The sequence below is a fragment of the Pristiophorus japonicus genome, chromosome 13 (assembly GCF_044704955.1).
Source record: "Pristiophorus japonicus isolate sPriJap1 chromosome 13, sPriJap1.hap1, whole genome shotgun sequence".
In the NCBI taxonomy this organism is placed as follows: Eukaryota; Metazoa; Chordata; class Chondrichthyes; family Pristiophoridae; genus Pristiophorus; species Pristiophorus japonicus.
Genome location: NC_091989.1, coordinates 83634351 through 83651139, shown reverse-complemented (window position 1 = coordinate 83651139; position 16789 = coordinate 83634351). Strand labels below are relative to the sequence as shown.

At 51.4% G+C, this 16789-nt stretch overlaps 1 protein-coding gene across 1 annotated transcript in view; it reads right to left on the bottom strand.

Moving 5' to 3' along the window:
• LOC139278132 (soluble guanylate cyclase 88E-like) overlaps positions 1-16789 on the bottom strand; it is a 379171-nt gene that overhangs the window by 171394 nt on the left and 190988 nt on the right. The window contains exon 6 of the mRNA XM_070896788.1: positions 12477-12623. Coding sequence (XP_070752889.1) covers positions 12477-12623 — 147 coding nt within the window. The remainder of the gene's footprint in view (positions 1-12476; positions 12624-16789) is intronic.

Sequence of the window (16789 nt, the reverse complement as noted above, 5' to 3'; positions counted from 1 at the left end):
CACACCCTGTCTATTGCGATCGGACCCAGTTGCAACCTTTCTACTGGGATCGCACAGTCACAACCTGTCTACTGGGATTAGACAATAACACCCTGTCTACTGGGATCCGACAGTCACACCCTGTCTACTAGAATCTGACAGTCACACCCTGTCGACTGCGATCGGACCCAGTTGCATCCTTTCGACTGGGATCGCACAGCCACAACCTGTTTCCTGGGATCAGACAATCACAGCCTGTCTACTGAGATCCAACAGTCACACCCTTTCTACTGGGATCCGACAGTCACACCCTGTCTACTGGGATCCGACAGTCACACCCTATCTACTGGGATCCGACAGTCACACCCTGTCTACTAGAATCTGACAGTCACACCCTGTCTACTGCGATCGGACCCAGTTGCATCCTTTCTACTGGGATCGCACAGTCACAACCTGTCTACTGGGATCAGACAATAACACCCTGTCTACTGGGATCCGACAGTCACACCCTGTCTACTGGGATCAGACAATCACACCCTGTCTACTGGGATCCGACAGTCACACTCTGTCTACTGCGATCAGAGCTAGTTGCATCCTTTCTACTGGGATCCAACAGTCACACCTTGTGTACTGGGACCGACAGTCACACCCTGTCTACTGAGATCCAACTGTCACACCCTGTCTACTTCAATCGGACTCAGTTGCATCCTTTCGACTGGGATCACACAGTCACAACCTGTCTACTGGGATCAGACAATCACACCCTGTCTACTGGGATCAGATAATCACACCCTGTCTACTGGGATCCGACAGTCACACCCTGTCTACTGAGATCCAACAGTCACACCTTATCGACTGGGATCCAACAGTCACATCCTGTCTATTGGGATCGGACAGTCACACCCTGTCTACTGAAATCCAACAGTCACACCCTGTCTACTGGGATCCAACAGTCACACCCGCTCTAGTGGGATCAGACAGTCACACCCAGTCTACTGGGATCAGACAGTCACACCCTGTCTACTGGGATCTGCCAGTCACACCCTGTCTACTGGGACCCGATAGTCACACCCTGTCTACTGGAATCAGAGAGTCACACCCTGTTTACTGGGATCAGACAGTCACAGCCTGTCTACTGGAATCAGACAGTCACAACCCTGTCTACTTGGATCAGACAGTCACAGCCTGTCTACTGGGATCAGACAGTCACAACCCTGTCTACTGGGATCAGACAGTCACAGCCTGTCTACTAGAATCCGACAGTCACACCCTGTCTACTGCGATCGGACCCGGTTGCATCCTTTCTACTGGGATCGCACAGTCACAACCTGTCCACTGGGATCAGACAATAACACCCTGTCTACTGGGATCTGACAGTCACACCCTGTCTACTGGGATCAGACAGTCACAGCCTGTCTACTTGGATCAGACAGTCACAGCCTGTCTACTGGGATCGCACAGTCACAACCTGTCCATTGGGATCAGACAATAACACCCTGTCTACTGGGATCCGACAGTCACACCCTGTCCACTGGGATCAGACAGTCACAGCCTGTCTACTTGGATCAGACAGTCACAGCCTGTCTACTGGGATCGCACAGTCACAACCTGTCCACTGGGATCAGACAATAACACCCTGTCTACTGGGATCAGACAATCACACCCTGTCTACTGGGATCCAACAGTCACACCCTGTCTATTGGGATCAGAGAGTCACACCCTGTCTAATGGAATCCGACAGTCACACCCTGTCTACTTGGATCAGACAGTCACAGCCTGTCTACTGGGATCAGACAGTCACAACCCTGTCTACTGGGATCAGACAGTCACAGCCTGTCTACTGAGTTCCAACAGTCACACCCTATCGACTGGGATCCAACAGTCACATCCTGTCTATTGGGATCGGACAGTCACACCCTGTCTACTGAGATCCAACAGTCACACCCTGTCTACTGGGATCCAACAGTCACACCCTGTCTAGTGGGATCAGACAGTCACACCCAGTCTACTGGGATCAGACAGTCACACTCTGTCTACTGGGATCAGACAGTCACACCCTGTCTACTGGGATCTGCCAGTCACACCCTGTCTACTGGGACCCGATAGTCACACCCTGTCTACTGGAATCAGAGAGTCACACCCTGTTTACTGGGATCAGACAGTCACAGCCTGTCTACTGGAATCAGACAGTCACAGCCTGTCTACTAGAATCCGACAGTCACACCCTGTCTACTGCGATCGGACCCGGTTGCATCCTTTCTACTGGGATCGCACAGTCACAACCTGTTCACTGGGATCAGACAATAACACCCTGTCTACTGGGATCCGACAGTCACACCCTGTCTACTGGGATCAGACAGTCACAGCCTGTCTACTTGGATCAGACAGTCACAGCCTGTCTACTGCGATCGCACAGTCACAACCTGTCCACTGGGATCAGACAATAACACCCTGTCTACTGGGATCCGACAGTCACACCCTGTCTACTGGGATCAGACAGTCACAGCCTGTCTACTTGGATCAGACAGTCACAGCCTGTCTACTGGGATCGCACAGTCACAACCTGTCCACTGGGATCAGACAATAACACCCTGTCTACTGGGATCAGACAATCACACCCTGTCTACTGGGATCCAACAGTCACCTCCTGTCTATTGGGATCGGACAGTCACACCCTGTCTACTGAGATCCAACAGTCACACCCTGTCTACTGGGATCCAACAGTCACACGCTGTCGACTGAGATCCAACAGTCATACACTGTCTACTGCGATCGGAGCTCGTTGCATCCTTTCTACTGGGATCGCACAGATACAACCTGTCCACTGGGATCAGACAATAACACCCTGTCTACTGGGATCAGACAATCACACCCTGTCTACTGGGATCCAACAGTCACCTCCTGTCTATTGGGATCGGACAGTCACACCCTGTCTACTGAGATCCAACAGTCACAACCTGTCTACTGGGATCAGACAATCACACCCTGTCTACTGGGATCAGACAATCACACCCTGTCTACTGGGATCCGACAGTCACACCTTGTCTACTGAGATCCAACAGTCACACCCTATCGACTGGGATCCAACAGTCACATCCTGTCTATTGGGATCGGACAGTCACACCCTGTCTGCTGAGATCCAACAGTCACACCCTGTCTACTGGGATCCAACAGTCACACCCGCTCTAGTGGGATCAGACAGTCACACCCAGTCTACTGGGATCAGACAGTCACACCCTGTCTACTGGGATCTGCCAGTCACACCCTGTCTACTGGGACCCGACAGTCACACCCTATCTACTAGAATCCGACAGTCACACCCTGTCTACTGCGATCGGACCCGGTTGCATCCTTTCTACTGGGATCGCACAGTCACAACCTGTCCACTGGGATCAGACAATAACACCCTGTCTACTGGGATTAGACAATCACACCCTGTCTACTGGGATCCAACAGTCACACCCTGTCTATTGTAATCAGAGAGTCACACCCTGTCTAATGGGATCCGACAGTCACACCCTGTCTACTGGGATCAGAGAGTCACACCCTGTCTACTGGGATCAGAGAGTTACACCCTGTCGACTGGTATCAGGCATACACAACCCTGTCTACTGGGATCAGAGAGTCACACCCTGTCTACTGGGATCAGACAGTCACAGCCTGTCTACTGGAATCAGACAGTCACAATCCTATCTACTTGGATCAGACAGTCACAGCCTATCTACTGGGATCAGACAGTCACAACCCTGTCTACTGGGATCAGACAGTCACAGCCTGTCTACTGAGATCCAACAGTCACACCCTATCTACTAGAATCTGACAGTCACACCCTGTCTACTGCGATCGGACCCAGTTGCATCATTTCTACTGGGATCGCATAGACACAACCTGTCTACTGGGATCAGACAATCACACCCTGTCTACTGGGATCAGACAATCACACCCTGTCTACTGGGATCCGACAGTCATACCCTGTCTACTGGGATCTGACAGTCACACCCTGTCTACTGGGATCGCACAGTCACACGCTGTCTACTGAGATCCAACAGTCATACACTGTCTACTGCGATCGGAGCTCGTTGCATCCTTTCTACTGGGATCGCACAGATACAACCTGTCTACTGGGATCAGACAGTCACACGCTGTCTACTGGGATCAGACAGTCACACCCTGTCTACTGGGATCCGACAGTCACACCCTGTCTACTGGGATCCGACAGTCGCACCCTGTCTACTGAGATCCAACAGTCACACCCTGTCTACTAGAATCCGACAGTCACACCCTGTCTACAGCGATTGGACCCAGTTGCATCCTTTCTACTGGGATCGCACAGCCACAACCTGTCTACTGGGATCAGACAATCACAGCCTGTCCACTGAGATCCAACAGTCACACCCTGTCTACTGGGATCGCACAGTCACACCCTGTCGACTGCGATCGGAATCAGTTGCATCCTTTCGACTGGGATCGCACAGTCACAACCTGTCTACTGGGATCAGACAGTCACACGCTGTCTACTGGGATCAGACAGTCACACCCTGTCTACTGGGATCAGACAGTCATACCCTGTCTATTGGGACCGACAGTCATACCCTGTCTACTGGGACCGACAGTCACACCCTCTCTACTGGGATCAGACCGTCACACCCTGTCTACTGGGATCAGACAGTCACACCCTGTCTACTGGGATCAGGCAGTCATACACTGTCTACTGGGACCGACAGTCATATCCTGTCGACTGGGACCGACAGTCACACCCTGTCTACTGGGATTGCACAGTCACGCCTTGTCTACTGGGATCAGACAGTCACAACCTGTCTACTGGGATCAGACAGTCACACCCTGTCTACTGGGACCGACAGTCACACCCTATCTACTGGGATCAGACAGTCAGACCCCGTCAACTGGGATCCAACAGTCGCACCCTGTCTACTGGGATCCAACAGTCACACCCTGTCTACTGGGATCAGACAGTCACACCCTGTCTACTGGGATTAGTCAGTCACACCCTGTCTACTGGGATCCAACAGTCACACCCTGTCGACTGGGATCCAACAGTCACACCCTGTCTACTGGGATCCGACAGTCATACCATGTCAACTGGGATCGCACAGTCACACCCTGTCTACTGCGATCGGACCTAGTTGCATCCTTTCTACAGGAATCCAACAGTCACACGCTGTGTACTGGGACCGACAGTCACACCCTATCTACTGGGATCCAACAGTCACACCCTGTCTACTGAGATCCAACAGTCACACCCTGTCTACTGGGATCCAACAATCACACCCTGTCTACTGGGATCCGACAGTCACACCCTGTCTACTGGGATCACACAGTCACACGCTGTCGACTGGGATCCAACAGTCACACCCTGTCTACTGAGATCCAACAGTCACACCCTGTCTACTGCGATCCGACAGTCACACCCTGTCTACTGGGATCCGACAATCACACCCTGTCTACTGGGATCCGACAGTCACACCCTGTCTACTGGGATTGGACAGTCACACCCAGTCTACTGGGATCGGACAGTCACATCCTGTCTACTTGGATCGGACAGTCACACCCTGTCTACTGGGATCCGACAGTCACACCCTGTCTACTGGGATCCAACAGTCACACCCTGTCTACTGGGATCCGACAGTCACACCCTGTCTACTGAGATCCAACAGTCACACCCTGTCTACTGAGATCCAACAGTCACACCCTGTCTACTGAGATCCAACAGTCACACCCTGTCTTCTGAGATCCAACAGTCACACCCTGTCTACTAGAATCCGACAGTCACACCCTGTCTACTGCGATTGGACCCAGTTGCATCCTTTCTACTGGGATCGCACAGCCACAACCTGTCTACTGGGATCAGACAATCACAGCCTGTCCACTGAGATCCAACAGTCACACCCTGTCTACTGGGATCTGACAATCACACCCTGTCGACTGCGATCGGAATCAGTTGCATCCTTTCGACTGGGATCGCACAGTCACAACCTGTCTACTGGGATCAGACAATCACACCCTGTCTACTGGGATCAGACAATCACACCCTGTCTACTGGGATCCGACAGTCATACCTGTCTACTGGGATCTGACAGTCACACCCTGTCTACTGGGATCGCACAGTCACACGCTATCTACTGAGATCCAACAGTCACACACTGTCTACTGCGATCGGAGCTCGTTGCATCCTTTCTACTGGGATCCAACAGTCACACCTTGTGTACTGGGACCGACAGTCACACCCTGTCTATTGGGATCGGACAGTCACACCCTGTCTACTGAGATCCAACAGTCACACCCTGTCTACTGCAATCGGACTCAGTTGCATCCTTTCGACTGGGATCGCACAGTCACAACCTGTCTACTGGGATCAGACAATCACACCCTGTCTACTGGGATCAGACAATCACACCTTGTCTACTAGGATCCGACAGTCACACCCTGTCTACTGAGATCCAACAGTCACATCCTGTCTACTGGGATCCAACAGTCACACCCTGTCTACTGGGATCCGACAGTCACACCCTGTCTACTGGGATCGCACAGTCACACCCTGTCTACTGAAATCCAACAGTCACACACTGTCTACTGCGATCGGACCTTGTTGCATCCTTTCTACTGGGATCCAACAGTCACACCCTGTGTACTGGGACCGACAGTCACACCCTGTCTATTGGGATCGGACAGTCACACCCTGTCTACTGGGATCCAACAGTCACACCCTGTCTAGTGGGATCAGACAATCACACGCAGTCTACTGGGATCAGACAGTCACACCCTGTCTACTGGGATCTGCCAGTCAGACCCTGTCTACTGGGACCCGACAGTCACACCCTGTCCAGTGAGATCTAACAGTCACACCCTGTCTACTGGGACCGACAGTCACACCCTGTCTACTGGGATTGCACAGTCACGCCTTGTCTACTGGGATCAGACAGTCACAACCTGTCTACTGGGATCAGACAGTCACACCCTGTCTACTGGGACCGACAGTCACACCCTATCTACTGGGATCAGACAGTCAGACCCTGTCAACTGGGATCCAACAGTCGCACCCTGTCTACTGGGATCCAACAGTCACACCCTGTCTACTGGGATCAGACAGTCACACCCTGTCTACTGGGATTAGTCAGTCACACCCTGTCTACTGGGATCCAACAGTCACACCCTGTCGACTGGGATCCAACAGTCACACCCTGTCTACTGGGATCCGACAGTCATACCATGTCAACTGGGATCGCACAGTCACACCCTGTCTACTGCGATCGGACCTAGTTGCATCCTTTCTACAGGAATCCAACAGTCACACGCTGTGTACTGGGACCGACAGTCACACCCTATCTACTGGGATCCAACAGTCACACCCTGTCTACTGAGATCCAACAGTCACACCCTGTCTACTGGGATCCAACAATCACACCCTGTCTACTGGGATCCGACAGTCACACCCTGTCTACTGGGATCGCACAGTCACACGCTGTCGACTGGGATCCAACAGTCACACCCTGTCTACTGAGATCCAACAGTCACACCCTGTCTACTGGGATCCGACAGTCACACCCTGTCTACTGGGATCCGACAATCACACCCTGTCTACTGGGATCCGACAGTCACACCCTGTCTACTGGGATTGGACAGTCACACCCAGTCTACTGGGATCGGACAGTCACATCCTGTCTGCTTGGATCGGACAGTCACACCCTGTCTACTGGGATCCGACAGTCACACCCTGTCTACTGGGATCCAACAGTCACACCCTGTCTACTGGGATCCGACAGTCACACCCTGTCTACTGAGATCCAACAGTCACACCCTGTCTACTGAATCCAACAGTCACACCCTGTCTACTGAGATCCAACAGTCACACCCTGTCTTCTGAGATCCAACAGTCACACCCTGTCTACTAGAATCCGACAGTCACACCCTGTCTACTGCGATTGGACCCAGTTGCATCCTTTCTACTGGGATCGCACAGCCACAACCTGTCTACTGGGATCAGACAATCACAGCCTGTCCACTGAGATCCAACAGTCACACCCTGTCTACTGGGATCTGACAATCACACCCTGTCTACTGGGATCCGACAGTCATACCTGTCTACTGGGATCTGACAGTCACACCCTGTCGACTGCGATCGGAATCAGTTGCATCCTTTCGACTGGGATCGCACAGTCACAACCTGTCTACTGGGATCAGACAATCACACCCTGTCTACTGGGATCAGACAATCACACCCTGTCTACTGGGATCCGACAGTCATACCTGTCTACTGGGATCTGACAGTCACACCCTGTCTACTGGGATCGCACAGTCACACGCTATCTACTGAGATCCAACAGTCACACCCTGTCTACTGCAATCGGACTCAGTTGCATCCTTTCGACTGGGATCGCACAGTCACAACCTGTCTACTGGGATCAGACAATCACACCCTGTCTACTGGGATCAGACAATCACACCTTGTCTACTAGGATCCGACAGTCACACCCTGTCTACTGAGATCCAACAGTCACATCCTGTCTACTGGGATCCAACAGTCACACCCTGTCTACTGGGATCCGACAGTCACACCCTGTCTACTGGGATCGCACAGTCACACCCTGTCTACTGAAATCCAATAGTCACACACTGTCTACTGCGATCGGACCTTGTTCCATCCTTTCTACTGGGATCCAACAGTCACACCCTGTGTACTGGGACCGACAGTCACACCCTGTCTATTGGGATCGGACAGTCACACCCTGTCTACTGGGATCCAACAGTCACACCCTGTCTAGTGGGATCAGGCAATCACACGCAGTCTACTGGGATCAGACAATCACACCCTGTCTACTGGGATCAGACAATCACACCCTGTCTACTGGGATCCGACAGTCACACCCTGTCTACTGAGATCCAACAGTCACACCCTATCGACTGGGATCCAACAGTCACATCCTGTCTATTGGGATCGGACAGTCACACGCTGTCTACTGAGATCCAACAGTCACACCCTGTCTACTGGGATCCAACAGTCACACCCGCTCTAGTGGGATCAGACAGTCACACCCAGTCTACTGGGATCAGACAGTCACACCCTGTCTACTGGGATCTGCCAGTCACACCCTGTCTACTGGGACCCGATAGTCACACCCTGTCTACTGGAATCAGAGAGTCACACCCTGTTTACTGGGATCAGACAGTCACAGCCTGTCTACTGGAATCAGACAGTCACAACCCTGTCTACTTGGATCAGACAGTCACAGCCTGTCTACTGGGATCAGACAGTCACAACCCTGTCTACTGGGATCAGACAGTCACAGCCTGTCTACTAGAATCCGACAGTCACACCCTGTCTACTGCGATCGGACCCGGTTGCATCCTTTCTACTGGGATCGCACAGTCACAACCTGTCCACTGGGATCAGACAATAACACCCTGTCTACTGGGATCTGACAGTCACACCCTGTCTACTGGGATCAGACAGTCACAGCCTGTCTACTTGGATCAGACAGTCACAGCCTGTCTACTGGGATCGCACAGTCACAACCTGTCCACTAGGATCAGACAATAACACCCTGTCTACTGGGATCCGACAGTCACACCTGTCTACTGGGATCAGACAGTCACAGCCTGTCTACTTGGATCAGACAGTCACAGCCTGTCTACTGGGATCGCACAGTCACAACCTGTCCACTGGGATCAGACAATAACACCCTGTCTACTGGGATCAGACAATCACACCCTGTCTACTGGGATCCAACAGTCACACCCTGTCTATTGGGATCAGAGAGTCACACCCTGTCTAATGGAATCCGACAGTCACACCCTGTCTACTTGGATCAGACAGTCACAGCCTGTCTACTGGGATCAGACAGTCACAACCCTGTCTACTGGGATCAGACAGTCACAGCCTGTCTACTGAGATCCAACAGTCACACCCTATCGACTGGGATCCAACAGTCACATCCTGTCTATTGGGATCGGACAGTCACACCCTGTCTACTGAGATCCAACAGTCACACCCTGTCTACTGGGATCCAACAGTCACACCCTGTCTAGTGGGATCAGACAGTCACACCCAGTCTACTGGGATCAGACAGTCACACTCTGTCTACTGGGATCTGCCAGTCACACCCTGTCTACTGGGACCCGACAGTCACACCCTATCTACTAGAATCCGACAGTCACACCCTGTATACTGCGATCGGACCCGGTTGCATCCTTTCTACTGGGATCGCACAGTCACAACCTGTCCACTGGGATCAGACAATAACACCCTGTCTACTGGGATTAGACAATCACACCCTGTCTACTGGGATCCAACAGTCACACCCTGTCTATTGTAATCAGAGAGTCACACCCTGTCTAATGGAATCCGACAGTCACACCCTGTCTACTGGGATCAGAGAGTCACACCCTCTCTACTGGGATCAGAGAGTTACACCCTGTCTACTGGTATCAGACAGTCACAACCCTGTCTACTGGGATCAGAGAGTCACACCCTGTCTACTGGGATCAGACAGTCACAGCCTGTCTACTGGAATCAGACAGTCACAACCCTATCTACTTGGATCAGACAGTCACAGCCTGTCTACTGGGATCAGACAGTCACAACCCTGTCTACTGGGATCAGACAGTCACAGCCTGTCTACTTGGATCAGACAGTCACAGCCTGTCTACTGGGATCACACAGTCACACCCTGTCTACTGGGGTCAGACCGTCACACTCTTTCTACTGGGACCGACAGTCACACCTTGTCTATTGGGATCAGAGCCAGTTACACCCTGTCTACTGGGATCCGACAGTCACACCCAGTCTACTGGGATCAGAGCCATTGACACCCTGTCTACTGGGATCGGACAGTGACACCCTGTCTACTGGGATCCGACAGTCACACCCTGTCTATTGGGATCAGAACCAGTCACATCCTGTCTACTGGGATCAGACAGTCAGAACCTGTCTACTGGGATCAGAGAATCACAACCTGTCAACTGGGGTCAGAGCCAGTCACTCCTTGTCTGCTGGGATCAGACCGTCAGACCCTGTCTAACTGGGATCAGACAATCACACCCTGCCTACTGTTGGAATGTGTAGGTGAGCAAATCCCGATAATGTCAGGCCAATGAGTTCAATGCCAGTTGTTGGTTAGTTACTAGATTCTGTTATTAGGGACAGAGTCACTGAGCGGTTGGACACATATGATCTGATCAGAGAGAACCAGCGCGGATTTGCAAAGGGTAAGTCTTGTCTCACGAACCTACTTGAATGTTTTGAGGAGGTAAGGGAATGTCTTGGGATATTATTTATGCGGGCTTCCAGAAGGTAATCGATAAGGTTCCACATAAGTTGACAAAAATGAACGTGCATGGAATTGGAGGCAACATATCGGCTTGGGTAGGGAATTGGATTGGAGGTAAGAGACTGAGAGTAGGGATAGTGGGTGCCTACTTGGCAGGATCTGGCCAGCGGTGTCTCCCGTGGATCTTTACTGGGACCTCAGCATTTCACCATAAGAACATAAGAACATAAGAAATAGGAGCAGGTGCAGGCCCCTCGAGCCTGCTCCGCCATTTAATACAATCATGGACTCAGGTCCACCTCCCTGCCCACTCCCCATCACCCTTTATTCCCATATCATTCAAAATTCTGTCTATCTCAGCCTTAAATATATTCAATGACCCAGCCTCCACAGCTCTCCGAGGCAGAGACTTCCACAGATTCACGACACTCTGAGTGAAGAAATTCCTCCTCATCTCAGTTTTAAATGGGTGGCCCCTTATTCTAAGACTATGTCCCCTAGTTTTAGTGTCCCCTATGAGTGGAAATATCCATTCTGCATCCACCTTGTCAAGACCCCTCATTATCTTATCTTCAATAAGATTCTTCTGAACTCCAATGAGTAGAGGCCCAACCTACTCAACCTATCATCATAAGTCAACCCCCTCATCTCCGGAATCAATCGAGTGAACCTTCTCTGAACAGCCTCCAAAGCAAGTATATCCTTTCTTAAATATGGAAATCAAAACTGCACGCAGTATTCCAGGTGTGGCCTCACCAATACCCTGTATAGCTGTAGGGTATAAGACTTCCCTGCTTTTATACTCCATCCCCCTTTGCAATAAATGCCAAGATTCCATTGGCCTACCTGGTCACTTGCTGTACCTGCATACTGACCTTTTGTGTTTTATGCACAAGTATCCCCCCCGTCCCTCTGTCTATGATCGGATCAGCCATGATTGTATTAAATGGCGGAGCAGGCTCGAGGGGCCATATGGCCTACTCCTGCTCCTATTTCTTAAGTTCTTATGAAATGTCTTTACACAGAGGTGTTTGGAACATGGAATGTTGTACCACACGGAGAGACCATTTGCATCCTTTAAAGGGAGTTAGTTTTGGATTGCTCTAGCAAAGTGCTGGCACAGATCTGACAGGCTGAATGGCCTCCTGTGCTGTGGGTCGATACTACAATGTATTGATTGCCACACAACCTTCCCCTTCCATTAGTACTAACCTTGAAGACCCGGTGCTTCTCACTCAGTGTATCGAACAGCGTATACATTGTATTCAGCATTGACACCACTTGCATAGGAGTAATGTGACTGCAAATCCGAGTGAATCCGACCACATCGCTGAACAGGATGGTGACATCTGGGAATACCTGAACAAGGACATTAATCACAATCAGAAAACACCTTCAGGAGCCCCGAGACAGCCATGTGCCACTCTGTCTACCTCCATCTCTCTCCGTCTCAATCTCCCGGTCTCCACCCCCTCGGTGCCTCTCTCTCCCTTTGTCCCCTCGCTCTGTCCCTGTCTCTCAATTTCTCTGTCTCTGTGTCTCTCAGTCTGTCTCTGGTTTGGGGTATGGGGGACCAGTGGGTTTTTTTAATTGATGAATTGGTTAGACCAGTTAGCCTAACATCTGTCGTTGCGAAAATGCTGGAGTCCTTTATTAAGGAAGTAACATAAGAACATAAAAAATAGGAACAGGAGACGGCCATGCTGCCCCTCGATCCAGCTCTGCCATTCAATAAGATCATGGCTGATCTGATCATGGACTCAGTTCCACTTCCCTGCCGGCTCCCCATAACCACTTATTCCTTTATCGGTTAAGAAACTATCTATTTCTGTCTTAAATGTATTCAATGTCCCGGCTTCCAAAACTCTCTGGCAGCGAATTCCACAGATTTACAACCCTCTGAGAGAAGAAATTCCTTCTCATCTCAGTTTTAAATGGGTGGCCCCTCATTCTAAGATCAAGCCCTCTAATTCTAGTCTCCCCTATCAGTGGAAACATCCTCTCTGCATCCACCTTGTCAAGCCCCCTCATAATCTGACACGTTTCGATAAGATCACCTCTCATTCTTCTGATTTCCAATAAATAGAGGCCCAACCTACTCAAACTTTTCTCATAAATCAACCTCATGAGGAGTAGCAGGACATTGAGAAAATAATGTGGAGCAGACAGAGAATGGAGCTGAGTCCATGATCAGATCAGCCATGATCTTATTAAATGGCGGAGCAGGCTCGAGGGGCCAAATGGCCTACTCCTGCTCCTATTTCTTATATTCTTATGTAAAATCATAATACAGTCAAGCAGAGTCAGCATTCTTTTCTGAAAGGGAAATCACGTTTGACAAGTTTGCTGGAGTTCTTTGAGAATGTAATGAGCAGGGTGGATGAGGGGGAACCAGTAGATGTAGTGTAGTTGGGTTTCCAGAAGGCATTCAATAAGGTGACACATAAGAGGTTATTGCACAAGATAAAATCTCATGGGGTTGGGGGTAATATATTAGCATGGATAGAGGATTGGCTAACAGAAAACAAAGAGTCGGGATAATTGGGACATTTTCCAGAAGAAATTTCTCCTCATCTCAGTTTTAAATAACCTTATTCTAAGATTATGCCTTCTAGTTCTAGTCTCCCCTATCAGTGGGAACATCCTCTCTGCATCCACCTTATCAAGCCCCCTCATAATCTTATACATTTCGATAAGATCACCTCTCATTCTTCTGAATTCCAATGAATAGAGGCCCAAACTGCTCCTCATAACCTTTCCTCATTACTCAACCCCGTCATCTCCGGAATCAAGTTGGGAACCTTCTCTTAATGGCCTCCAAAGCAAGTATATCCTTTCTTAAATATGGAAACCAAAATTGCACACAGTACTCCAGGTGTGGCCTCACCAATACCCTGTATAGCTGTAGCAAGACTTCCCTGTTTTTATACTCCATCCCCTTTCCAATAAAGGCCAAGATTCCATTGGCCTTCCTGATAATTTGCTGTACCTGCATACTAACCTTTTGTGTTTCATGCTCCAGGACCCCCAGATCCTGCTGTACTGCAGCACTTTGCAATTTTTCTCCATTGAAATAATCCTGAAACTCCCTCCCTAACAGCACTGTGGGAGTACCTTCACCACACACACTGCAGTGTTTCAAGAAAGTGGCTCACCACGACCTTCTCAAGGGCAATTCAGGATCGGCGATAAATGCTGGTCCTTGCCAGCGACGCCTACATCCCAGGATAGGAATAATGAGCTCCCTCGTTGTCTGCAAACAGCACCAGGATTATGCCCGGGACAGACTCAGCTCTTCTGCACTGCGGACCACAGTCAGTACCCAACCGATCCCGTGATCTGCCATTTCTCTCATCCCCCTCTCATCCTCCAGCTGTTCAGCCACAAAGTTCGACATTAACATTGGACCCCCAACATTATTTCAAATACAATAACAAAAATGAAATACATGACGCTTGAATTATTACTGTTCTCTCCCAATTCTTCAACCCACACATTGTGCTTCTGGATGGCGTGTTTGGGGAGACAGTAATTGCTCTGGGTATTGTGGACAGAGGGCTCTGTGTATTGGGGACAGGGGCCTCTGGGTATTGGGGACAGAGGGCTCTGGGTATTGGGGACAGAGGGCTCTGGGTATTAGGGACAGAGGGCACTGGGTATTGGGGATAGTGAGGGCACTGGGTATTGGGGACAGAGGGCTCTGGGTATTGGGGACAGAGGGCTCTGGGTATGGGGGACAGTGAGGGCACTGGGTATTGGGGACAGAGGGCTCTGGGTATTGGGGATAGTGAGGGTTCTGGGTATTGGGGACACAGGGCTCTGGGTATGGGGGACAGTGAGGGCACTGGGTATTGGGGACAGATGGCTCTGGGTATTGGGGACAGAGGGCACTGGGTATTGGGGACACAGGGCTCTGAGTATTGGGGACAGTGAGGACTCTGTGTATTGGGGACACAGGGTTCTTGATATTGGGGACATAGGGCTCTGGGTATTGGGGACACAGGGCTCTGGGTATTGGGGACAGTGAGAGCTCTGGGTATTGGGGATACAGGGCTCTGGGTATTGGGGACAGAGGGCGCTGGGTATTGGGGACAGAAAGGGGGCTGAGTATTGAGGACACAGCGCTATGGGTATTGGGGACAGAGGGCTCTGGGTATTGGGGACAGAGGGCGCTGGGTATTGGGGACAGATGGCTCTGGGTATTGGGGACACAGGGCTCTGTGTATTGGGGACAGAGGGCTCTGGGTATTGGGACAGAGGGCGTTGGGTATTGGGGACAGTGAGGGCTCTGGATATGGGGACAGTGAGGGCTCTGGGTATTGGGGACACAGGGCTCTGGGTATTGGGGACAGTGGGCTCTAGGTATTGGGGACAGAGGGCTCTGGGTATTGGGGACAGAGGGCTCTGGGTATTGGGGAGAGTGGGCGCTGGGTATTGGGGCAGAGGGCTCTGGGTATTGGGAACAGAGGGCACTGGATATTGTGGACTGTAAGGGGGCTGGGTAATTGAGGATATAGGGCTCTGGGAATTGGGAACAGAGGGCGCTGGGTATTGGGGACACGGGGCTATTTGGTATTGGAGACAGTGGGCTCTGGGTATTGGGGAGAGTGGATTCTGGGTATTGGGAACAGATGGCTCTGGGTATTGGGGACAGAGGGCTCTCCGTATTGGGGACAGTGGGCTCTGGGTATTGGGGACAGCCATTCCATATTTTTCCATCTTAGTCTACCTCCAGGAATATTTAATACCTAATCCTTCGCTTTTTTGAGACAGGTCTCCATTATTCCCATGTGGCGATGTGTGTCTGCAGCTCACCAACCTTATTGACCACACTTCGTGAGGTCACATACATGCACTGTAAACCTATCTTAGAATTCCCTGTATACTCTCATAATCTAATCCTACCACGTACCTTATTATATTTTACTTAAGTGCTATCCAGCTCTCCCAATCCTTTGTGCACTTTGTTTCTCCTCACTAATGCTCCATTCTGGTGCCCAACCTCTCCCCAACAGCACGAGCAAACCGAGGATATTGGTACTGGCGCTGTTGAGGTGCCACCAGACTGGGTTACGGGGCGCATCTGCCCAAGAAACAGCCCTGGGAAGGGGGAGGGGTAGTCAGCGACGGGGGCCCAGTGTCGGGGGGCCCAGTGTCGGGGGGTCAGTGTCGGGGGATCAGTGTCGGGGGGGTCAGTGTCGAGGGGTCAGTGTCGGGGGGTCAGTGTCGGGGGGCGGTCAGTATCAGGGGGTCAGTGTCGGGGGTCAGTGTCGGGGGGTCAGTGTCGGGGGGGTCAGTGTCGGGGGTTCAGGGTTGGGGGGTCAGTGTCGGGGGTTCAGGGTTGGGGGGTCAGTGTCGGGGGTCAGTGTCGGGGGGGGTCAGTGTCGGGGGGCCAGTGTAGGGAGGTCAGTGTCGAGGGGTCAGTGTCGGGGACCCAGTGTCGGGGGCCCAGTGTCGGGAGGTCAGTGTCGGGAGTGTCAGTGTCGGGGGTCAGTGTCGGGGGGTCAGTGTCGGGGGGTCAGGGT